At 47.3% G+C, this 24,357-nt stretch overlaps 2 protein-coding genes and 1 long non-coding RNA gene across 5 annotated transcripts in view; 2 read left to right on the top strand and 1 right to left on the bottom strand.

Annotated features, from left to right (window-relative positions):
- The window catches only part of tmem108 (transmembrane protein 108), a 36,836-nt gene extending 21,844 nt beyond the window's left edge, over nucleotides 1-14,992 (top strand). For 2 of the 3 annotated variants that reach the window (XM_030349300.1, XM_030349301.1), the window contains exons 2-5: nucleotides 730-813; nucleotides 9,740-10,759; nucleotides 11,227-11,378; nucleotides 13,528-14,992. In XM_030349300.1, coding sequence (XP_030205160.1) covers nucleotides 774-813; nucleotides 9,740-10,759; nucleotides 11,227-11,378; nucleotides 13,528-13,644 — 1,329 coding nt within the window. In that variant the 5' untranslated portion in view covers nucleotides 730-773 and the 3' untranslated portion in view covers nucleotides 13,645-14,992. The remainder of the gene's footprint in view (nucleotides 1-729; nucleotides 814-9,739; nucleotides 10,760-11,226; nucleotides 11,379-13,527) is intronic. The other variant, XM_030349302.1, reaches the window with a different exon arrangement.
- A 2,725-nt stretch (nucleotides 14,993-17,717) lies between these two features.
- cdv3 (carnitine deficiency-associated gene expressed in ventricle 3) lies at nucleotides 17,718-22,423 on the top strand. The gene is made up of 5 exons (XM_030349133.1): nucleotides 17,718-18,202; nucleotides 18,799-18,872; nucleotides 19,450-19,583; nucleotides 20,182-20,344; nucleotides 20,828-22,423. The coding sequence occupies exons 1-5, from the start codon at nucleotides 18,017-18,019 to the stop codon at nucleotides 20,952-20,954; spliced, it is 684 nt and encodes a 227-aa protein (XP_030204993.1). The 5' UTR covers nucleotides 17,718-18,016; the 3' UTR covers nucleotides 20,955-22,423.
- A 51-nt stretch (nucleotides 22,424-22,474) lies between these two features.
- LOC115537314 (uncharacterized) lies at nucleotides 22,475-23,676 on the bottom strand. Its single transcript, XR_003974793.1, has 3 exons — nucleotides 23,524-23,676; nucleotides 23,034-23,096; nucleotides 22,475-22,887 (listed from the first exon to the last, which is right to left on the bottom strand). It is a non-coding gene; the product is annotated as an uncharacterized LOC115537314 (long non-coding RNA).
- Between the last annotated feature and the right edge of the window lie 681 nt (nucleotides 23,677-24,357).

Below are 24,357 nucleotides of genomic sequence, written 5' to 3' on the forward strand. Positions count from 1 at the left end.
CTCTGGTCAATGTTTAATGTCATTGAATCCGCTTGGCAAGCCTAGGCCACGCCCACTCCCTCCCAGACCCCGCCCACTTCACATCAGTTCCCGTGTACAGTCAATACACTGACGCCAGGTAACCAAGGGCAACCACGACAGTTCTTCCCTAGAAGTAAAATCTAATTCAATCCATTTTTCCGATGTTCCGATTATGCGGGGCCAACGATGTTACAGACAACTCAGGTCCTGTTCTAATTGGCTGGTGCGACCTATGGTTTCCTGTGATTGGCTGGTGCGACCTATGGTTTCCTGTGATTGGCTGCAGGGTAATAAGGAGGCAGGTTTCCTGTGGACCTTCAGACCTCTAGCTGTTAGCATGTGTTGACCCAATCACGGCCTGTCACCCTGAAACACGAGCAGCATTACAATCTGACAGTGATCTGAGCCAGGGGACTCCTGTTACAGCGTGGCTGTTCATTTTATTTGTCTCTCTGTCTCTGCCTTTCTATATATATTTAGTCAAATATAACAGAGCACTCGTTTCCTTGGGTTGTCTTTTTCGACTGTTGATCTGTTTTTAGTTGAGATGAATTGTTTGTATGATCACTCAATACATGCTATCTTTCTTTTCTCTCTCTCTCTCTCTCTCTCTCTCTCTCTCTCTCTCTCTCTCTCTCTCTCTCTCTCTCTCTCTCTCTCTCTCTCTCTCTCTCTCTCTCTCTCTCTCTCTCTCTCTCTCTCTCTCAGAGAACCATGAGCACTTTGGAGGAGCAGACGGACCACATGATACCATGAAGTCAAGCCTGCAGGCCCTGAGCTCCTCGCTGCTGAGTGAGTACCGCTCTGTTCGGGTCCGCTCCCTGGCGTAATAGAATCCAAATGGGACGGACTCCCAAAGCGCGCTATCGGTGGACATGGCGGTGCTGTGTACCTCACTGGAGCGGTTGACGCAGGGGTGAACATTCGGTGTGTCAGGTCATGGGAGGGAGTAGGTCAGCGGTGACTGAATTACTGAATGTGCTTTCTGCCCAACCTGTGCTATCGCACCAAAGTCAACACCACTCATTTGGCAACAGATCACGTCCTCTGTAAAACCTGAGTCAACCATATATTATTTCTATATTTTTGTTTTTGTTTTTGATTTAATCACATGCTCTGTAAAGAAAGAGGTGTCGCCTTGTTAGGAATTTATAGAATAGTAGAATAGTGTTCCCCCTAAATTGTGCCAATTGGGATGTGAAGTGAAGTCCTCGCTGTGCTCGAACCCTTAAACCCAGATCCTTTAAACTGGGAGTCAAACAGCCTGTTCCCTCTGCTATCCTGCTATCCAGCACCATGCACGTGTGTGGTGGTGAATTGGAGGTTTCATCTGCAAAGGGCTCTTGTATCCATAGTGGTTAGAAATGCAGTCTATATATATCGTCTGTCTTATAGTTCTGAGATTGGTTAGTCTAGTGGGATTTTTTAGTCTAGTGATCACCATGGAGATGGTATAATCTGTGTATCCATTCCTTATCTGAATATTGTATTGTTTATTGATCCCTCCACGCCACAGGTTGAAAACAGTCATAACGCTATAGGTGGTTGAACCAAGGCAGACGCTAAACCTTACCCTGGTCCTTCATAACCATCTTCCCTCCATCATGTCCAATTAGGGGTAAGATGACCCATCGTTGGGAGATGTAGTTCAGAGCGTTAGCTTAGCATGTTACTCCCTTTTTATTCATAATGACAATTCAGTAACCTTCATTTCCATACTAAAGAACCAGAGACAGCTTGACGACCGCTAACTGTGTTAGTGAGTTAATAGCGAGGCGATCGGGGGCGCGTTACCCGCCCGCATTGATTCAGTAACAGCAGGAACTCAGGCGGCATGTGGTGGAGCAACACTCGGCGTTGGGCTGGTGGATTGTGGGAAAACAAAAGCATTGATTCCCTTTTGATAATGGTATGAACTGGTTTTCTGTGACCATAACTGGAACCAGCAGCCGGTCTCTGGTTGTACAGGTGTAGGGGTGTAGGGTTGTCATGGTGCTGCAGGCACAACTAAACGGATCAGGAGGACGACGGAAGAGGTGCTTTCATCAGGAGGATGCTTCAAAAATAATTCTGCATAATAAGAGGGTGTAGGTTTGTTTTTATAGCTTTGCTGACATATGTCTGTTTATGTGTATGAGCTATGTGCTCGTAGCGTGTGTTTAAATACATAAGTTAAAATACACAAAGATACAACTGCTTTAGTCAGACTTCCCTTTCTGTTCGACACAATGAGTTGTTAAAAAAGAGAAGAAGTTTGATTTGTGTATGTGCATACGTCTAGCCCTGCGTGTGTGCGTGTGTGTGTGTGCGTGCGCTCCTTCTCTCTCATGGCTTCATCAGTAAACACCACCATGTTGTCCTGCTGTTAGCTGGGAGCTACGCCCTCCAGCTTGTTCTGCTCCCGGGGGGCCGACGCTGCCACTGACACCCCACCACTAACACTTATCTTGGGAACAATGAAACATGTCTAAGGATTTTAGCCAGCTTTCTAATTAACATTCTCGGCTCACATGATTACAAGGACTGCTGGGTAATTGTGTTGTTTGTGCGTTTTTTTTTTTTATTTGAATCTCATTTAAACACATCAGGCGATCCTTCCAGGGATCCACAACTTTAAATCAAACATTGAAAGATACACATACATAAAAAACTTTTTCGGAACAGTAAATACCGCCAACAAAGCCAACCGACTGTCTCACAGATTCAGACTGCAGGATGTTCAAAATAAAGTGCAAATGGGCTGTTGAACATCGGCTCTGGACTGTTTTAGCATTCTTGTATAAATAAAATGGAAAATTGTCATTCTTATTTTTGTTACTCTTCTGGGACTTTATCCATACTTTAAAATGTATTTTATATTTATAAATAGATCTCATAGAAGACATGCATTCCAAAGGACATAGAGGCTAAATGTGGGTGATGTTGTTGAGACATTATGTCCTAGAAGAGCTGGCTGGCTGTCACTGGCGTGGACGGGAGGGAGGTTAGCAGCCTACTTCCTGTTTAATGTTTCTACTTCCTGTGGGATCGCCATGAGGCGCAGGCTTTCATATTATACAGCTTCCCTTACACATTATTGCGATAGTCTATCCACAATTCTCTCTCTCTCTCTCTCTCTCTCTCTCTCTCTCTCTCTCTCTCTCTCTCTCTCTCTCTCTCTCTCTCTCTCTCTCTCTCTCTCTCTCTCTCTCTCTCTCTCTCTCTCTCTCTCTCTCTCTCTCTCTCTCTCTCATATATTTTGTCAGTGTATTTCCCATCACTCTCTCTTTCTTTGCCTTGTTCCATGTTTCTGTCTGACTTCCTTTCTATAGCTGTGTTTTTCCATCACTCTCTCTTTCCTCTCTCTCCTTCTCCCTCTCTAGCCTCTCCCATTGTCTCTCCCTCTCTCGTCTCTCCCATTGTCTCTCCCTCATCTCTGCCTCAGTGTCTCTCTCAGCTGATAAACCCCGTCGTCACGCCAACATTAGCCAAGCCTTTGAACAGGAAGAAGTTATCCCTCCGTAGCGATAGCTTCTGCTCTTATCTCCGGGCTTACGTCTGTTGCCCCCCCTCCACCCACCCATCCTCCACCCTCCACCTTCGAGCCCCCCCCCCCCCCCCCCCTCCGCTGTCTGGCCTACACCCCTCCAATGTCTAACCCTCCGCCCTCCATCACATCCCCCTCCACCCTCCACCCTCCACTGCTCCCCTCCCCACAGCTCCACCCTCCAGCCCTCCACCCTCCACCCTTCACTGCTCCCCTCCCCACAGCTCCACCCCTCCACCCTTCACTGCTCCCCTCCCCACAGCTCCACCCTCCAGCCCTCCACCCTTCACTGCTCCCCTCCCCACAGCTCCACCCCTCCACCCTTCACTGCTCCCCTCCCCACAGCTCCACCCTCCACCCTTCACTGCTCCCCTCCCCACAGCTCCACCCCTCCACCCTTCACTGCTCCCCTCCCCACAGCTCCACCCTCCAGCCCTCCACCCTCCACCCTTCACTGCTCCCCTCCCCACAGCTCCACCCTCCACCCTCCACCCTTCACTGCTCCCCTCCCCACAGCTCCACCCTCCACCCTCCACCCTTCACTGCTCCCCTCCCCACAGCTCCACCCCTCCACCCTTCACTGCTCCCCTCCCCACAGCTCCACGCTCCACCTCCACTGGCCCCCCCCCCCCACTGCTCCACCCTCCACCGCATCCATCTTCCCAGCCCTCCTCCAGCCATCCATCCACTCCGTCCATCCACCTCTCCACCCGGTTCGTCTCCACCTTCCATCCCTCCACCCCTGCGGCCACCACTGATCCATCCCACCTGCAACTCATTCAATCATTCTTTATTTATGCTGTGTTTTTAGGCCAAACTGCACAACACATTACTAAAAAAATAACTCGACAAGAACAAGAAAGAGAAGGTGTTAGGATTAATGCGTGTTGTTAATAACTTCAAGTATCTGAGATTCAGATGGGTTTAAGGTATCCAAACACAAAGAATACACACTACTTGATTATACAAAGCTAAGACACACAATATGTCTTAAGATTTAGTAAAAGTTAAATGACCCCCTTCCATCCATCCACCTCCTCCACCCATCTCCTCTCCGACCCCCCCCCCCCCCTTCACCCTGGGGGCCACAGGACGTGGCCCACGCCCCTCTCCCGGGGGACGGCTCAGTACCCAGATTGGCACTCATGCCGTGCCGGGAGAAGCGAGCCCAGTGGGGCGGGTGAAGATGGCGCTGATACACACAGCGCTCAGAGGGCTGAGCGGTCCGCTGGGAGGACGCGGGTTATGACAGCGGACAGAGGAGGAGTCAGGGAAGTTCCCCTTATCTTGTGTTGTCTTAAACAGGGATAGTGCTCATCGGGAAGGAAGGACAGAGGAATGGAGGTGGACGCCATTGTTGCTGTAGTGCTGTCTTTAAGGGAGCAGAGTGAGGCCAGAAGGCTTTCTATTTCAACGCACCGATCTAAAAGCAGTGACCTCAGCTGTCATTAAGGAGCCGGTTGGAGGCAGGACAGCTTGCTCAAGGATGCCTACAGGCAGTGTGCTGACAGTGGGGATCGAACCCGGAACCTTTCATTTGTGAGTGGAACTCCCCCAACCACTATAACCATCAGAACCAAGCAGAACAGATCTCCGGTACAGCAGAATCCCATCTCCTCTGTATTCTGATTGGCTGGGAGATTAGAACCTCGCAAGACTGCTTCCCCAGTGCTGACTGACAGGGGCATCCCCAACGTGCATGGCTCACGTGCACTGTGGAGTTTAGAGAGGGGGCTTCACGTGCGCTCTGCAAGCAAATCTCCAGGCAGAAACCTTCACGGTTTGGTGGTGATGCCATGAATGGAGCGAAGCGTTCCCTAGTCTAGTACACTCATGTTCTGGAGAGATAGTGCTTAATTTGGGCTGTTCTGAGGCTGCTGCTGCTACTGACTGAAATGACTTCTACCTGGACCGTGATAAGCCGACCAGTGTTAACCGGCTATGGTTTCACAACAGGTGTGACATTGATGATTTAGCCATAACCAGCCATTTCAAATCAAGTGAGGGAGTCCACCGAGATGCATGATAGACAGGTAGCTCAGCCTCCCAGCCTTCCCAGTGAGGTGTGAAGTGAGTTAAAACACAATGTATGAACTCCTCAAATGTAGAATCAGAAAAGTAGCCTCAATGTGTACCGCCATGGGGAGCATTGCCCCTTTTCTACACTGAGCGCATCAAACGCTTCCTGTCCAGCTCCATCATGCATGCCTCCATGTTTGTTGAATTAGTTTATGGTGCGTTTTTATCCTGATCTCGTTGTGATGTCATTGATGATGTCACCAGACGGACGAGAACATCGCCACCTTTCCTCAAGGGGGGGGGGGGGGGGGGGGGGGGGGGGGGTCTCCGTGAACCTGTATTGGTTTTATTAAATATAAAACATTTATGAAATGTTACCGAGCAGTTGTGATAGCTCTGGCTCTCTCCTTCTCCTCCTTCTCCTCCTCCTCCTCCTCCTCCTCCTCCTCCTCCTCCACCTCCTTCTCCTCCTCCTCCTCCTCCTCCTCCTCCTCCTCCTTCTCCTCAAAGCCACCTGCCTGCACACGGATGAATCCTGGGCCAGCTGAGGGATCAGAATAAAACGGATGAAAGGAGACAGGCCCCCGTCTGCGTCTTACAGCAGCCTGTGTTTTCTTGCGTGGAACTCTCAATGACCGCACACACCTGCTCTACGCGTGCCTCCCCCCCTCTCCCATTGTTCCCCCCCCTCTCCTCACCCCTCCTTCACTCCTCATCCCTTTCATTTTCTAATAGAATTTTTTAACTCTCCGCCGCACTCAATAATGGATGTTTATAAAGAGCCCCCCCACCCAGACTGCCGCCCCCCCCCCCCCCCCCCCCCCCCCCCCCCACTCTCACACCCTGACTCCCCAACCTCTTCCCCGCTCATCTCTCCTGTCCCCCGACACCCAAGGCTGGTGGCCCCTGAGGTGGCCATTTGAGGCCCTTTCTCTTGCGTTTTTCAATCTATCTCTTTCTCTCTCTCGTCCCTCTCTCTCGCTCCATCACTGTGTGTGTGTGTGTGTGTGTGTGTGTGTGTGTGTGTGTGTGTGTGTGTGTGTGTGTGTGTGTGTGTGTGTGTGTGTGTGTGTGTGTGTGTGTGTGTGTGTGTGTGTGTGTGTGTGTGTGTGCAGTGAAGGGTGCTGGGGGCCCCAGAGGGTTCTGACTGGTGGTGTGTGGATGCTGTTGACCAGAACACAACACATTGATGTAGAACCACTAAGTGTTAATCTACCAGCAGAATACTAAGGCACCAAATACTTGAGCACACAAGTGTATGGTGTGATCAGCGCTGGTCATATTACAAACATACTTAAAAGGCTGTTGGCTCCTTTAACATTTTAGATGAGAAATTAAATATATCATGAGCTACAAGCCTAATATTATGGACATAATGTTTATTTATAAGTTTAGCATGGAAACACACACTCTTAGCCCTTGGATCACAGTGACACTGTGTGTGTGTGTGTGTGTGTGTGTGTGTGTGTGTGTGTGTGTGTGTGTGTGTGTGTGTGTGTGTGTGTGTGTGTGTGTGTGTGTGTGTGTGTGTGTGTGTGTGGTTGTGTACCAGTGCATGTGAGTTGTGTATGGGAACTCGGTTTCTTGCAGAGCGTCAGGACCCTATGTTTTATTCAGTAGCGGTACAGAGTGTCTGGTTGCTAGGGACTGACACGTGGTTGCTAGGCAGTGACAGCAGGTCTCAGATGCTGATTGAGGGTCAGATTAAAACACAGCGGCCTCTGATTGGTCTGTGTGTGTGTTTATGTTTGTGGTGTGTGTGCTTGCATGCATGTGTGTTTATGTGCGTGTGTGTATGTATGGCATGCACAGACTATTGTGTGTGTGTTTGTGTTTGCGCATAATATGTTAACATTTAACACTGCGCTTAGATGCCATTTCTTTAGTACTATCTATGTAATGTTTGTACGTGTATACACATATTTATATATAGACATATACATGCGCGTTAACATTTTTTTGGGGTCCTTAATTCTAATAATGTATAGCCGATAAAGGCAGTCAGTCCTAGATGTATTCCTTTCATGGAATTTCAAAGATTCCATGAATCAGAAATAAAAACACACTTAAGATTCCGAACATATAAAACCCTCACCAGCTAATAACTTCATGATGTGCTGTGTGGGATGTTGGTCTTGTTTTTGAAAGTATCCAACAGAAAAAATCAAATCCCCCAAAACAACTGACTATCATTTCATTCCGGCAGATTTCAATGATTGGACAGGCTTATTACAGCCCTGCAAACACAGATACCCGATTTGTCATTTTTCTGTGAGAGAAGTTGTTTATTGCTTTATTGAATTTTTATAGAACTATGACAAAAAACTCTTCTAAAATAAATTGCCTACCCTAGCTTTAAAGGACAGAATAAAGAGGTAGACCCTGAAACACACACGCACGCACGCACATGCACACACACAATCGTGTGCAACTGCGTTCACACGCTCACTCACACAAATATACACACATGCACGCGCACAAATACATATTCACACACATATACACACAAAGCTATGCTCTTTGAATATTATGAGGAGAGAATAAAATATAAGATGATTAATCATAGCACTTGCAGGATTAGATTTTATATTTGTATATCTCCGACTGCACATCCTCTTATCCAGTTCTGAACCTTCTGGACCTGCTAAGTAGTTGTCCAGTCTGGTGCCTCAATAACGTCTCTCTCCTCTCCCTTTTTATCCATCTGTCGTCAAAATATTAATCGTAACTATAATATAAAATGATACACAAATTATATAGGCCTTGTTTATATAATTACTAGTCAATTAAAAAGTAACTTGTATACTTTCTCCTTGGATTTAAGATAGTGTGCATTTGCATTGCCACTGTAGTGATGAAGTCTGATACTGAGGCCAATCGACTGACTTCTTTGTTGATAATAAACAAAAAAATAAAAAATAGTTTATTTTATATAGAGCCTTTCTCACACTCAAGGTCGCTTTACAGATCCATTTGTTGATCAGATTGTTCAGTTGTTCTTTTACTGTCTTGCGGCCTTGCTACCAGCCTTGCTTGCAGCCTTGCAGACATGTCCACTTTACCCATAGTGTCAATTTTAAAAAAATTGCAATTTGATATTGTCTCTCTCGCCATGACCAATCCTATATCCTCCAAGATGGTCCCTCCCCCTCATCTTTGTTACCTTTGTTGTTTCTGCCCACGATGTGAAAGTTTCCTTATAGGACTCATGTACACCCATTGTCTCATTGAATGAATGCTTGGTAAATGGCTCTCTATATCTTCCCATGATTATTATATTCTAAAGAGCTTAATTTAATGACTTGGAAAATTAACTATTACATTGACAAAGCAAGGAAAAATAACAAGGTCGACCTAGGTTTAAGAGGTCAAATAGAAAATACTTAGCCTGGCTATTGCCAGACCAAGCTCAATAGTAGATTGCACGTTGGTCTGGGGAAGCTGCTGTCATTTACTTCAGCACAAGAGGCGTGATCAATGTGCATAGTTCAAATGACTCTGTAAGCATTTGGCTGCTTGCCAATCGTATTTGTGTTAAACCGCCCAATAGCACACCAAGGAGAAAAGCCAGCTTGTTGATTGGCTCCCGCAGAAACGTATCGAAACTAGAAAAAAGTGTATTGCTCTTCTCCAGACCCTTCTGCAGGGCGAACTCAAATCGCCGGCAGAATGGGCGGGGCCACCCAGTCTATGAAATACTATAACGGGTCTCTCACTCTCTCTCTCACTCCCTCTCTCACTCCCTCTCTCTCCCTCACTCCCTCTCTCTCCCTCACTCCCTCTCTCCCTCTCTCTCTCTTCCCCTCTCACTCCTTCCCTCTCTCTCACTCCCTCCCTCTCTCTCAATCCCTCTCTCTCTTCCCCTCTCACTCCCTCCCTCTCTCACACTCCCTCCCTCTCCCTCCCCCTCTCACTCCCTCCCTCCCCCTCTCACTCCCTCCCTCTCTCTCCCCCTCTCACTCCCTCCCTCTCTCTCCCCCTCTCGCTCCCTCCCTCCCTCCCCCTCTCACTCCCTCCCTCTCCCTCCCCCTCTCACTCCCTCCCTCTCTCTCCCCCTCTCACTCCCTCCCTCTCTCTTCCCCTCTCCCTCCCTCCCTCTCCCTCTCTCTCTCTCTTCCCCTCTCCCTCCCTCCCTCCCTCCCCCTCTCACTCCCTCCCTCTCCCTCTCTCCAGGTGTTCTAGCGTTCCTTCTCATCCCAGAAGGTGTGATGTCATCAGCCCCGACGCCGCACCTGAGCCACACTTCCTGGAACTCTGATATCTCTACGGCAACTGCCCTCCCCTCCCCCAGCCCCCCTCCCCCTCCCCGTCCGGACTTGCAGCAGGAGGGTTCCGGGGGCATGGCGTTCTTATCCGGGCCTCAGGCTCCGCCCACGCACGCCCACGCGGTCCGGGGTATGAAGAGCCCGGACCGCGTCTCCAGTGAAGCCTCCGCCAGAAGAGGAGGGGCACAGGGGGGTCCCCAGGGCGTCTCCGGGGGCCCCGCAGGGCTGCAGAGGCCCAGCGTAGAGCAGCCCACCCATACGGCCAGTCTGGAGGTCTGGAGGGACGTCGGGGGGTCGCTGCCCCCCGGGGAGCCGGCCCAGAGCCCCCCGGGGGAGCCCCGGCACCACAGCATCACCTCCCGGGAGGTGCACCCAAGCACCGGCGAGCCCCCCACCATGGGGCTCACTCCCCTCGTCCCATCGGCAGCCTCTCCTCTCGCGACACCCGAGTCCCTCCCTGTCACCACTCCCCCGCCCCCCGCCACCCCGCTGGCCTCCGCCGCTGCCGCCACCGCCGCGCTAATGAACCCCGCCCCGGCCAATGACAGCCTCGCACCTCAGCAGGCCGCCGCCGGCGGTAACGCCACGGACGCCCTCGTCCCGTCGCCGGCGTCGCTGGGGAACGCCACGACGCAGCGAGGGCCGCCCGCCGACGGCGGCTCCACGGTGGGGCCGGCGTCCACCACTCCTCCCCCTCCTTCGGCGCCTCCTTCACCGCGGGGGGCGAACGGCTCGGAGGAGGAGCCTCCGTCCACGGCCAGCGGGAGTTTCCTGAACCGGTTGGTACCGGCCACCGACCCCTGGGTCGCCGGCGGCAACGGCTCGGAGCCCACCCTGGAGGCGCCACGGGGCCCCGGGGACATCTGCCTGAGCCGGTTGGACCTGGTGTGGGTGGTGCTGGCCATCAGCGTGCCCGTGGCCACCTGTTGTAAGTCTTAAGGGCCCCGCTGACCCCGGCTGGCTGGGGCTGGTGGAGGGTCGGGCTGGTTGAGGCTTGGAGCCCCTTTGGGTTGGACGTTGTGCTACCGGAGAGCTTTGGGAACACTCCTTTTGCTACTTTTAAAAGCTTCTCTTTTTTTTAAGCATGCAAGGGAGAGAGAAAATTTAACAAATGAAATGCAACCGGTGTGAGCCAGTCACCATGGGAGATGCAATGCATCATGGGCAAAAGCCATCAGACTCCATCCGGTTGCACCCAATACCTATTTAAAGAGCAATGCTACTGCCAGCCATGCTAAAGCCCTCGTCTATTACTATTTCATTAAGCAGACGCTTTTATCCAAAGCTGATTCAGATGCTGGTCATTGAGGACCTGTTCGGGACTTCTACAGGTAGACTGTGGACCCCCCCATGACCACTAACCTGTCCCCCCCCCCCCCCCCCGCCCCTCTACAGCCGTGCTGCTGACCGTGTGCTGCATGCGGAGGAAGAAGAAGTCGGCCAGCCAGGAGAACAACCTGAGCTACTGGAACAACGCCATCACCATGGACTACTTCAGCCGCCATGCCGTGGAGCTGCCCCGCGAGATACACACCCTGGAGAGCGAGGTATCTGACCTCTGACCCTCACCCTGACTCCAACCCTGACCACGAGATACGCAATGTAAAATAGGCCTATGTAAAAAATATGAAGTTCTAAAGCTGTAAAATAGCAATATAAATATTTTTTGGACGATCTGTGAAGTTTTTCCGACCGTCCTTCGCAAACTCCATACCTCAACCTATACGAGTAGCAGAATATTTACGATGTGTCACAGTGCCACCTGCTGGCCATTCAGTGCTTCGACAGCCTGTCCTATCAGACCTGCACCCAACTTATGGCATTTCAGCCGACGTTGCATTTAAACATAAAAGCATTTTATTTTCTGTATTTTTTGTTGATTTATTTGCTTTCCATCTTCCTCGTGGTGATGTGTTTTGCTGACCTTTGCATGTTCTTGTTTCCTATTTCCTGTTTGTGTCAATTCCTGTTTTGTGAAGGAGGGGGCCCCTCGGGTGGGATGGTGTTTAGGATGCTCCTGCTGACACCAAGGTGTTGGTCCCGCCCCCCTCCCCCCCAAACACACACCGCCCCCCTCCCTGTTCATAGTCAACCTCAGTACATTTTAGTCACCCTCTTCAAATCCTCCAATTCATGATTTCGTTAAGTCTGAAAATAACATTAACATAATCCAAACATGATGCCTTTTCCTGATTCCTGTCGAGGTTTTTTATAAAGGGGCTTGCTCACAGTAACAACAAAAACCAGCGCAACTATAAAATGTTGGCACAGGTTGGCAGTTGGTTTGTCAACGGCAGGCTGCCCTCCCATGATACACCTCCCATGATAGCAGACAACAACCACCACCGGGTTTGTCACCCTGGCCTGATGTTAATGTGCAGGCACCTTTATAACAGGTGACAAAGCACAAGGTTGTATCTGAGGTGTACAACAGTCAGAGCAGCTTCCTCTATGAAGTGTCCTCTGTGTTATATTAGCTGTTTTAACATTTAACAAAGTGAGATATTTAATATTGTGGCGGAGGTGGTAAACAGTCACAACAGCTTCCCCTCTGACCTGTCCTCCATGTTATATTAGCTGTTTCACTCTAGTTTTTTCTTTGTCTCACGTCTAAATCTATCCCCATGACCTCTTAATGCTGACTCACCAGCATCCATTTTAAGCCCACCCAGCCGCCCTCCCTCTCTCTCCATCCCTCCCCCTCCATCTGTAGGCGTTGTCTCCCCCCTCCTCCCTTCCTCTGTACTTGTAGGAGTTGTACGTTGCTCCCCTGCCCCCGCCTCACTCGCTCTAGCCCCCTCTGTCTCCCTTTCCCGCCTTTTCCTCCCTCGCGTCCTTCCGAGCCTTCGTAGCACCGCCCCGGCAGACATCTTTGTTCGGCGCGTGTTTCTAAAAAAAACAGACGCCTTCGTTCCTCCGCATCCAAACCAGATCCAATCGCTGCTCTCTGCTTCTAGTGCCGTAGCGCTTGGACGGGATTTAAAGTCCATGGTCAATTCAGACCCTTCTTATATCACGGCCTCTGTGGTCTAGACCGGATACCTAGAATGCCTCAACACTTGTCGTTTCAATGTGTCTTTTATCATCTGTTCAGGGCAGGACAGGACAGATTAACTGTCAGGTCGGTCCTGTCCCGAGGGCGGACCTTGCTAACATCGTGATGCGATGAGGTAGACCACATCCCGCGGTGGTCCGGCTCGCCTTCTGGTGTGCAGACAGCGATCCGGGCGCACTGCCGTCTTCGTCATTGGTGCTGAGTTCTCGGACCGACGCCCCCCTCTACACACGTCTGGTGCCGGGCCCCTACAACTACACACCGTTTAAATAGCGCGAACTTACATAAGGGCCTCTCGTCCACCCAGCACCATTTCAGCAGACTGACTTCACCAGAAAACTATTTTGCGGGACCCTGAAATGCGACCACAGATCCGCCCCAGAGACAGCGCCGAAGTGTAAAGTGTGGGCGTCGGTTCCCATCTGGCGCATCCCGTCACAAAAGTCGCATTGAAACCACAAGTGTAACCAAGGCAACTGATGATAGTGCTGGTTTAATCTGCCTGACCACTAACTGCGTGTGTGTGTGTGTGTTGTGTGTGTGTGTGTGTGTGTGTGTGTGTGTGTGTGTGTGTGTGTGTGTGTGTGTGTGTGTGTGTGTGTGTGTGTGTGTGTGTGTGTGTGTGTGTGTGTGTGTGTTAGGAGCAGGACACCTGCCTGCCTCCTAACGGGGACTACAGTGGCAGCAGTGTGGTGCTGGTGAACCCATTCTGCCAGGAGACGCTGTTCATCAACAGAGACAAAGCCTCCAACATCTAGCGGGGAAAATAACCTCGCCGCGCTACCTTCGAGGACCTTCAAAATAAAAGTTTCTCCGAGAACTAGAGGACCGTGAAAATAAAAGGTCCCTCGCAAACACCTTGCTCATTTGACACCCACCTGCTGTTCACAACTATTTTATATATCTGTATAGATATATATGTATGGTAAATATTCACACAGACTCAACTTTATACTACTGTATATTCACGAAGACGAGAGAGAGAAGAAAAAGCGCAAAGTTAAACAGACTATTTGCTATGCGCCTGCATATTTTTCTGATGTACATTTTCTACAAAAAATGTAATTGTTACAAGGGTTTTTATGTCTTTTTAAAGTACAGAGTATATGTAGTTTTGTTTTGGTCAGTGGCTTGATGGTAAGTACACTGTGAACGTGGCCATGTGAACCCTGCTTTAGAGAGAAGTACGCTGTATAGAATCTGGTCAGTGTTCAACGTTTTATTTGGTCCCCTAAGTAATTCCAACACATTTCACCTGTTGAACTTGAATTGTGCACCAACGTTACGGGCTGGGCTGGGCTATCATGTGCTAGAGAGGGCTTGGCTATGATGGGTTAGACATGTTGATGTAAAACGTTTGGATGTCTTTAGTTAAATAAAATACAATTGTTTTGTGACTTAACCAAGCAGCATTTGGTGGTGGTCTGTGATGTAGTGCCTGCATGGCGGGAACTCCATCATTCACCACCCATCTCCGTCAACACCATGAACCCCATCACCATCATCTCCACCACCACCTCCTCCTCCACCACCACACCCATAACCACCAGCATTACAAGCACCTACATCCTAAACCCTTCCCCCCACTTCCTCCACCACCAACCCCATCACCACCCCCTCCTCCACCACGTGTGAGCAGGTTCAGTCCAACAAGGAGCTACAAATCTCAGCTCATGTAAAATAAGTTCTCCTGTGCCTCTGTGACTACCTGTGTGTGTGTGTGTGTGTGTGTGTGTGTGTGTGTGTGTGTGTGTGTGTGTGTGTGTGTGTGTGTGTGTGTGTGTGTGTGTGTGTGTGTGTGTGTGTGTGTGTGTGTGTGTGTGTGTGTGTGTGGATGAATCCTTTTTTTTTAACTGCACTTGAAATATGTTGGATGTGGGCGTTGCAGAAAGACTTTGCTTTGCGCTTTGCATTTATTTTCATCGCAATCTGTGTGTTTGTTCTGCATGACTATCCCGTCAGTCCAAGACTTGTCAGTCTTTCACGATGTTTATCATTTGTGTCATTCCTTTTGTCTGTCATTCAGTCCACTTGTTGCTACATGTTTGTATTGTGGTCTGTAGAGGGACTTCTGAGCTCTATATAAACATGCCTTTTAACATCTAAGAGAGTGCAGTTCAATAAGTACTGTTTTTATATATATATATATATATATATATATATATATATATATATGTATATGTGGATATATATATGTGTATATATATGTGTATATATGTATATATATATATATATATATATACATATATACACATATACATATATATATATACACATATATATATATATATGTATATATATATATGTATATATATATATATGTATATATATATATATATATATGTATATATATGTATATATATATATGTATATGTATATATATATGTGTATATATATATGTATATATATATATATATCTCACTGTGAGCTCTCTCAGAGGCAGTTCAATAAACAAGTGTTTTATACTCATTAGGAAACTGTCTACACCAGTTTTATTCTGCCTTGCTGGGGGTTTCACTGGGAGAATCTCCTGCTGTCTGTCTGCATCGTGGCTGAAGAACCAACAACCTGTGTGGTCAGGTGTTGTCTCAAACTGATCGAATTATGTGCTGATATCTGCTGAACTGGATGTTCACACTCTGGCTTGTGGTGGACTGTGGCGTTTCCCAGGGACTCGGACAGGACTTTGGGGGAGACGGGTTGTTCAATGTGATGTATTTTTCTACTCTGGCATGCACTGTACTTTTTACTGCTGAGCAATAAAATATAAAACGCAGATTATTTTCTAATTTATCGTATCAAAGAATAAACTTTATTGCAGATATTCCCGAAGAAATGTTTTCTATTTATGATCGGATGATGTGTACTTTCTCTTATCAATATGTCATGTAGACAGAGGGAGCGATAGATAGGCACACAGAGTGACAGCCAGATAGAGAGGTAGAGTGATAGCTACAGGTGCATCTCAATAAATCAGAAAATTCTTAATTTCAATCATTCAATTTAAAAGTGAAACTCATAAAGATTTGTTACGCCCAAAGTGAAAAATGTCAAGCCTTTATTTGTATTCATTTTGATGATTATGGCTTGCAATTCCTGCAAACCCCAAATTCAGTGTCAGAGAATCTGAATATTGTGAAAAGTTGTAAAAATTGTCTCAGTCTGGTTCAGTAGGCTTCACAATCATGGGAAAGAATGCTGACTTAACAGTTGTGCAGAAGAAATTGACACCCCTGACAAACCCTGAGAGGATTGTCAGGCAAAGGCCATTCAAAATGATATGGGAGCATCACAAGGAGTGGAGTGAGGCAGGAGTCAGTGCATCAAGAGTCACCACACAGACATATCCAGGATATGTGCTACTACAACTGTCGCATTCCTTGTGTCAAGCCATTCCTCAACCAGAGACAACGTCAGAAGCGTCTCAACTTGGCTAAAAGACCTAGTCTTTCGCTCATTGGTCTGTCGCTCATTTCATTTTCCAGCAGGACTTGGCATCTGCCCACACTACCAAAAGTACCAATACCTGGTTTAATGACCATAGTATTACTGAGCTTGATTGGCCAGGAAACTCACCTGACCTGAACCCCATAGAACGTATGGGGTATTGTCAAGAGGATGATGAGACACGACCCACAACAATGCAGAAGAGCAGAAGGCTGCTATCGAAGCAACCTGGGCTTCCATAACACCTCAGCAGAGCCACAGGCTGATCTACTCCATGCCACCTCACAATGATGCATGCAGTAATTCCTGCAAAAGGAGCCCCAACCAAGTACTGAGTGCATATAATTGCTAGTTTTCTGGGATACTGGTTTTCTTGAGCTGTAAGCCATAATCATCAATATTATTATAAATTAAGGCTTGACATTTTTCACTGTTGGTGGAAAAAATCTATATAATTTGAATTTACTTTTTAAGTAGAATTATGGAAATTAAAGAACTTTTCCACACTATTCTATTTAATTGAGATGCACCCATGGATGGATGGATGGATGGATGGATGGATGGATGGATGGATGGATGGATGGATGGATGGATGGATGGATGGATGGATGGATGGATGGATGGATGGATGGATGGATGGATGGATGGATGGATGGATGGATGGATAGATAGATAGATAGATAGATAGATAGATAGATAGATAGATAGATAGATACACAGATAGATAGATACACAGATAAATGGATGGATGAATATATATAGACAGAGATAGATACACTTATAGAGACTGGCGAGTGATAGATAGATAGAAAGATAGCGAAATGTAATTCAGCTGTGCACTGAGGCTTTGCCTTGCTGACCAAGCAAAACAGCAGCTTGTGAAGCTAGAATGTCGTCTTTGTAATCCTATGCATTCATGGTCAGTTGGAACAGCTATTGGACCTGGTGGACCGTATCTCTGATACTATGTAGACTAAATATATTTTACTAATTTAATTCGCCTTGTTGACGTGGCAAACCACACTTTGTGTTGGACGTAATTAATTCAACATATCAATGTAAATAAACTAAGAATACACGCGTTCTAATAACTAGAGTAATAAAGAGATGATAGGTAAGTATAATATAGCATGGTATAGTATAGTATAGTATAGTATAGTATAGTATAGTATAGTATAGTATAGTATAGTATAGTACAGATAGTATAGTGTGTACACGTTTTTCTGGCAGCCTATTAAGCCTTTCATGGACAGTGTGGGAATCTTCTCTAAGCCGTCATTGATATGAATAAAATAAAAGATAAGAACGTTTTTCTCATGACTTCATCCTATTTACATAACATTTGACATAAGTGACATATAAGCCGTAAACCCGAGTCTACAAGAGATTTGCGTGCAAAACGCCGGCAAGTTGCACACTTCCGGGCGGCAGGGGAAGTTGTTCCGGTACAGAGAGACTCTATCCATCGCATGGTCCATGCGATTCACTGGTGCAGCTGTTACCTTATTCCCAAAGCAAACACGTTGAACACGTATAATTTCTTTCAAAAACCCCAAATTGACTAGCCGAGTGAGAACTCTCCGGGTTTTATCTGGTTTTATCAGCTGTCGCGACTTCCGGTTGTTGATATCTCCCATCGCTGTGTGAGCTAACTAGCGGTAGCGGCGTTGCTTTAGGGGGAAAATGGCGGATGTAGCGGAGAAGAGCCTGGACGATTTCTTTGCCAAAAGGGATAAAAAGAAGAAGAAAGAGAAGACGAAGACCAAAGAGTCGACTCCGGTCCCCACCCAGACCGTCCTGGTAAAAAAGATAAAGAAAGAAAAGGAAAAATCTGCCAAAAATGAGAACCCAGACGCGCCCGTTGAGAAGGTAAATGCGGCCCAGCTGGCAGACTCCCACACACCGGTGTTATCCAACTAAGTTCTCCCCGTCTCATCTTCACCGCACAAAACATGTCCAAAGGATTCATATGTGTTGGCTCATGTAAGGTAGACACTTCGCAGGTGTCCGTCCAGTATGATGGAGCCTCTCTGGTCCCAGTCGGCGAGGTCGTGGTCCTCGTTAGATTAGCTCTGGACGCTAGCCGTCCGCGGGTTCTGGGTAGGTGGGTCTCTTAGGCCGCACCGCCATTGTGCGGGGATCTGGGCGTTGACAGCCTCAGTTAAACTTCATATTTACTACTTTATAGTAGAGTGCTTTGATGTATCCTCCAAACACGACGTGTAAAGGGGCACAAGGGTGGCCTGGTGCCGCCCGACAGACTAAGCATACGTGTCTTCATCGGGGACGGGGGGCTCTCTGCAACAGCCGGGGTCGCTACGAACGGGAAAATCTCCATTAAAGATGTATTTTTTTTATACATTCGTTTTGTCACTGAAATGGTCTATGTGGTAGAGGTCATAATGGGAGGTTAACTCGGCTATACTCTGTCTCCGTCTATCCGTGGTCTTTGTTTGCGGGAGGAGGACGAGGAGTGGAAGGAGTTCGAGCAGAAGGAGGTAGACTACAGCGGCCTGCGGCTCCAAGCTCTACAGATCAGGTAAGATATTATCCAGAACGCAGCAGGTTGGTTCAATGCGTAGTAGTGTGTAAATGTTTATCCACATTGCCGACACCCCAAAATTAAACTAACCAAACCAACCATGTTTACTCCTGCTCACAAGAATCCCTTGTGTGCCTAACGTCAGTGCCACAGATGTCCGTTATTTTCCAAAAGCCACAAATCACTGAGCCGCCTTGTTGCTGAGCTTTCAGAGAGCCCATCTTTATTCCTTATTCCTCTGTTGTGCAACAGTTAGTCATATAGAAATTAATGCACGTTTCAAACCAAGTATTACAAAAGCATAGGATTACAATGACATGGTAATTAGTTTGTTTGTATTTTAACAATATACAAACAGAAATACGGTTCCAAAGTATGACGTGAACCACCCCATTACAAATTTTCCATTTATGCAATCCAATGCATGATATCCAAGCTTTTGTCTTTGCTTATACACACAAACACTTACAAATGCATGATAACTGAGGTTACCAGGTCCCAGATGTGTGGTCTTTAGGTAGCATGTTGTGCCCCTTAAAATCTCTCTGAACGTGATTCCTCTGGTTGCCGGCAGTGACGAAAGAGAGGAGGAGGAGTACGAGAAGGAGGAGGTGGGTGAGGATGGAGAGATCATCCTGGTCAGTGGAGACAAAATGTCCGGACCCTGGAACAAGTCCGGTGCCCAACCCCAGCCCGCTGCACCCGTGGGTGAGTCAGAACACCACACCCCCCTAGTGGCCACTTCTCCTGGTTGGTTGCCGGATGCTTGACAGCTCAGTGTTGTATCAACTAGTGGAGCGCTTTCAAGTGCTTGTTCCTACAGCTTTAACTCCATTTCCTCGGATTAAGTATTTGCTAAATTGGACCTCATGTTAGTGTTGTAGCTTAAAGAGATCATTTTGAGCTCCCGCCCGTCCATCAAAATTAGGCGTTTGGGAGAAGCATCTCTCCAAAGATGCAGTGAGTACAGATACGGGTCATTCGGGAGCAGGTAGGGGTATGGGCATCTAGAGGTAGACTCGGAGAAGCGAACCCAGAACAGTCTGCCGGGGAGTTCTAACCGTGACATAGAAGACATTTAAGGCTCATTGGTTTAACCAACTCTGAATATAAACAAAGGTAAAATCCAACATTTGTGGAAAATATACTGAACTTGTAGTGTTGGAAAAAAAGGGCAAGTAACATAAAAAATGTACGCATGATATGAATACATAGACATTAGAAAATCGGTACAAAGGGTGTATGTAGACAGGTGTCTAAAGTAAACAACACAAGTCAAGTGTGTAACTGAGGGTTGGTTCTGCAGAAGAGGAGGAGGTGCCAGAGTCGAAGCCCAGCGGGGTGTACCGCCCCCCAGGGGCGCGGCTGACCAGCAACAAACGAGGCCCCGCCCATGGGCCCCCTGAGATCTACAGCGACACCCAGTTTCCCTCTCTGATGGCCACATCCAAGCACGTGGAGACGCGCAAGTAAGAACCCTTACACCTGGCCGCACATTCAGCAGACGCCCTAATCCACGGCCCATCGCATGTGAATCTCAGTACTGTATGCGGCTGCTTTACAGTCATAATAAATCCTCTCGCTGTATTCTCTGCACATCAATTTAATTACCTTAGTTTGGCCTGTTTTATTTTCTATTTGAATATTCCTCTATTTAATATATGCACCTCTTCACGTCAAATTCCTGCATGTCTTGTCATACGGCAACAGACTTTTCAGCTAAACTATCTTGCTAAACACTGGGGGGCCTGCTGTTGCTCTGCACTTCACCTCGCTAGTTTGTTAAGCAGTTAGCAACTTGCTCAACGCATCAATCCTTATGAGGTCCATTATGGGGACGAGGTGCCCCCCTTGTCTTGATGAGGTTACCCTGATGATGTAACCCTGATGACGATGAGGTTACCCTTGGGATGAGGTGGTCTGTTTGTTAACCTGTTTCTTTTCTCCTCAAGAGACCGGGAGTTAGAGAAGACCTTTGAGGTGGTGAAGCACAAAACCCGCGGCAGAGAAGAAGGCGGCGGAGCTACTCAGCAGCAACTGCAGCTCGACAACCAGTACGCCATCTTGGGGGATAAGTAGAGCTGCCCCCTTTTGAAACCCCGCCCCCTCCCTCATAGGGTGGTCCGGCCCTGCCCCCCAAAGAAGGAAGATGAACTCTAGCCAGCCATGTACAATGCAGTCCTGACAACTTTTGCGCTGCCACCGTCTAACACATACACTCATACACGCACACACACTCTTACAAACACACTCTGTCCTACGCACACGCACAACTGAATTCCACATGGAACCAACCTCCCCTGAAGCCCCCGCCCCTCCCCCTCACGTTGACTGACTGCTAACACACCCGGTGGCAGCGCTGCAGGCTGTGAGACCACCGCCACCACCATGGGGCAAATAGAGAAAAGAACCAGAATTGACCCAACCAAGCACCCATACCTTCTACCACCGCCGCGGCCCCCATCGCTGTGCTTCTCTGGGGGATGAAACCCAGCGGACATGCGGTGGCTTTCTCTCTCTGGACCCCCAGGGTGTTTAAGATGACTCCGTGTCCAGATGATTTTATGAACTTGCGTTGAAATATATCAATTTTTTTTTTTGCAAGATGGCTCCTCTGCCCCAATCACAGGTGGTGTTTTTTTTGTTAAGTTTCTGTTGGGTGGGTGTGGACGATGTGGTTTGGACACTCAGTGGGGTGGGCAGGCAGGCAACAGCAAGGCTGAGTGGACTGAACTACTTGCTGTGGAGGGGAGGAGGGGGGAGGGGTTTACAACATCTAGCCCTTACATGCAAGATGGCTGCTTTCATTCTGTGTTTTTGTTCTTCATGGTGAGACTGTAAAAGATCTAATGGAGGAGAAATAAAAAAGTGTCGTGGTGGTGATTTAGAAGTGCTGTTAAACGTGGCCTTACTCTTTTCAAGAAAAGCCCAGACGCCTGAGGTGGTGTCTCTGGATCTTTGGAGCACAGAAGGAAAACAACCAGGTGGTCTGTCCTCCACATTCGCACTGTGATCCTCCTAACGCTTCTGGGCTCCACTCCTCTAACGGCGTATTTAATCAGTCCTACTTCAACGTCTTTCCATGTTTTAGTTTTCTAGTTTTTTGCTTTGGTTGCCATGCGATCATGGATGTTACAGGGGTCGACTCGCTAGTCAGCAACACCACCTCTGGGTTCTATGGACAGATCTAAAATCCTATTTCCAGTTCAAATGCTTTACGGTGTGGTTAATATTGGTCCTCTGTGTAGTGAAACACATTCCCCGTATTAGACATCTGGATTTGATTGTGATTTTTCTTTTAAAAATAAACAGTATATTCAAAAACTTCTGGACAGGCTTAATTTAGGACCCACTACAGTCTACTTTGCTAATTAACATAGTCCATAATTAGGCAGACCACCATGTACTTCACGATCTTTGTTTTGGTATTGCAAACTTAAGATGGCACTAGTTGACAACTGAACATCTGCCTCTATATATGCACAGGTGGAAGTAGTCCTGTCAACACAAACCGTAACAAGACAATAAAGTGATCCTGGTGACTGCCGGCTTGTCTCGAATCGATCTGTCGTTTGAGCAGGAATAAAATATGTGGACCATTTTTGTTGGTAGGGATTATCTTGATATTGAACAAAGACTTTATTTTCATAAAATGATTCATGGTATACAGATGCAGTCAGGTAACCATTCATTTGAATGCCTGCGTGTCTGCTGGAGTCCTGGTTCCATGGTCATAATGTGCGGGGAAATATTAATTATAGTCCTATGATAACTAACATCGACTGAAGACAATTAGTTGGGTTGTTCAGCTTTGCACTTATCTAAGCAGGTTGTTACATATTTAATACAAATGCCTTTGCTGTCGATTATACGGTTCATCCACTGTTGAGTTTGAATCATTAGAATCAATCATGGTGTGGTTGGAAATGGAATCATTAGCAACAATCATTGTTGGGGTGGAATTGTCTTTCTTTGACCCGGAGTAGAACTCAAAACCAGTATAGTCTTTCCACTGAAACAAAGAAAATGCAACATTCATTATAGAATTGCACATGGTTTCCTACATGCTGTCTTCGTATGTGCCGCCCCAAGGCCACTGCACTTAATGTGACGGTGCCACTGCTGTGAAGGTATTGGGTAAAAGGAAAGTCCACGTACCGGGTCTAGTACTGTTGGTTCATGTCTTTTGACAACTTTTGACCCCACCTGGCGTTCCACACGCTGCTGGCATGAAACAAGAAAATCAATTGTGCACAAATGCAAGTATTTTATTTAGAAATTATTGACTTTACTCTAAACTTTACTTAAAAAACTTTTACTAATACGTTAACTCAGTTCCTTTAGTTCCGTTGCCATCGTTCCGTTGCCATCGTTAAACAAACAACACTGTTTACAGATTCCCGCGTCATAAAATTGGATCCGATAAGAATGTCTCCCTATGTATGTCTACACCACTACATTACACAGCATTAAAACATTAGACTAAGCTTCCCTTTTCACAGCCTTGTTAACTTTAAAGAAAAGATGCCATTCTAACCCTCATTTGTTATTATATAAATATATATATTTTATGTTGACATATTAATGACATATTATCTTAGAACATAGGGTTAAATATAAAATATATAATATAAGAATAACATCTTACCCCACTTCCTTTTGGTCGTGCTAAAATAATACCCGCCATACACAGCAATATCAAAGCTCTCATCTTTATTCTTTGGTCTTGGTTTAACGGTGAACACTCTGGCTAATCGATCCAGACTTCAGCTTTATAGTGGGGCCATCTGGGCCATCCAGGCGGAGTTATCATCCTAAGTGCACTTTGACCAGCTCTGGATGAGGGTCTAGACAACTTTATTTGTACAGCCCTTTATCCAGGAGCGGCGATGCAGCCTTACCCAAGTTTGGTTTTAGGATTAGGGTTATGGACCTTTATGGGCTGATTATGGTCCCACGTTCACGCAACGCAAGGGGGTCACGGACACCTTACGTCCTTGCGGACGCTCCTTGTGTCCCCCGTAAGGAAAGCATAACCTTCTGTCGAGGCGACGCAGCAGCAAGAGCTGTGATTGGTCCGCCTACCAAAATCCGAAGCAGAACCATAAACGTTCACGACTTTGTCGAAGGGTCTACATGGTCATTGCGTTGCGGGAACGTGGATCCATAATCAGCCCTTGAAGTGCGCCTCCAAAAAATGTTAACCTTCCGTCGAGGCGATCACGAGGTCCTTGCGTTGCGTGGACGTGGAACCATTATCCGCCCTTAAGAGCCCACGATCCCAGGACGGGCCAAAAATACACCACCATTGGTCAGTCTTTCAATTTAGCAGGTATTGTTTTAAAATGATCTCCAGATAGTGCGTAAAGAAATTGAGAAAGAAATGTCCTGTTTTTCGAAATGAACAGGATTATAATCTCAGAATTCTGAGAAAAGTTTTATGAGAAAGAGTGTTGTGTTTCTCTGAATCGGCCAAATTATG

This window comes from Gadus morhua, chromosome 23 (genome assembly GCF_902167405.1).
Source record: "Gadus morhua chromosome 23, gadMor3.0, whole genome shotgun sequence".
NCBI lineage: Eukaryota > Metazoa > Chordata > Actinopteri > Gadiformes > Gadidae > Gadus > Gadus morhua.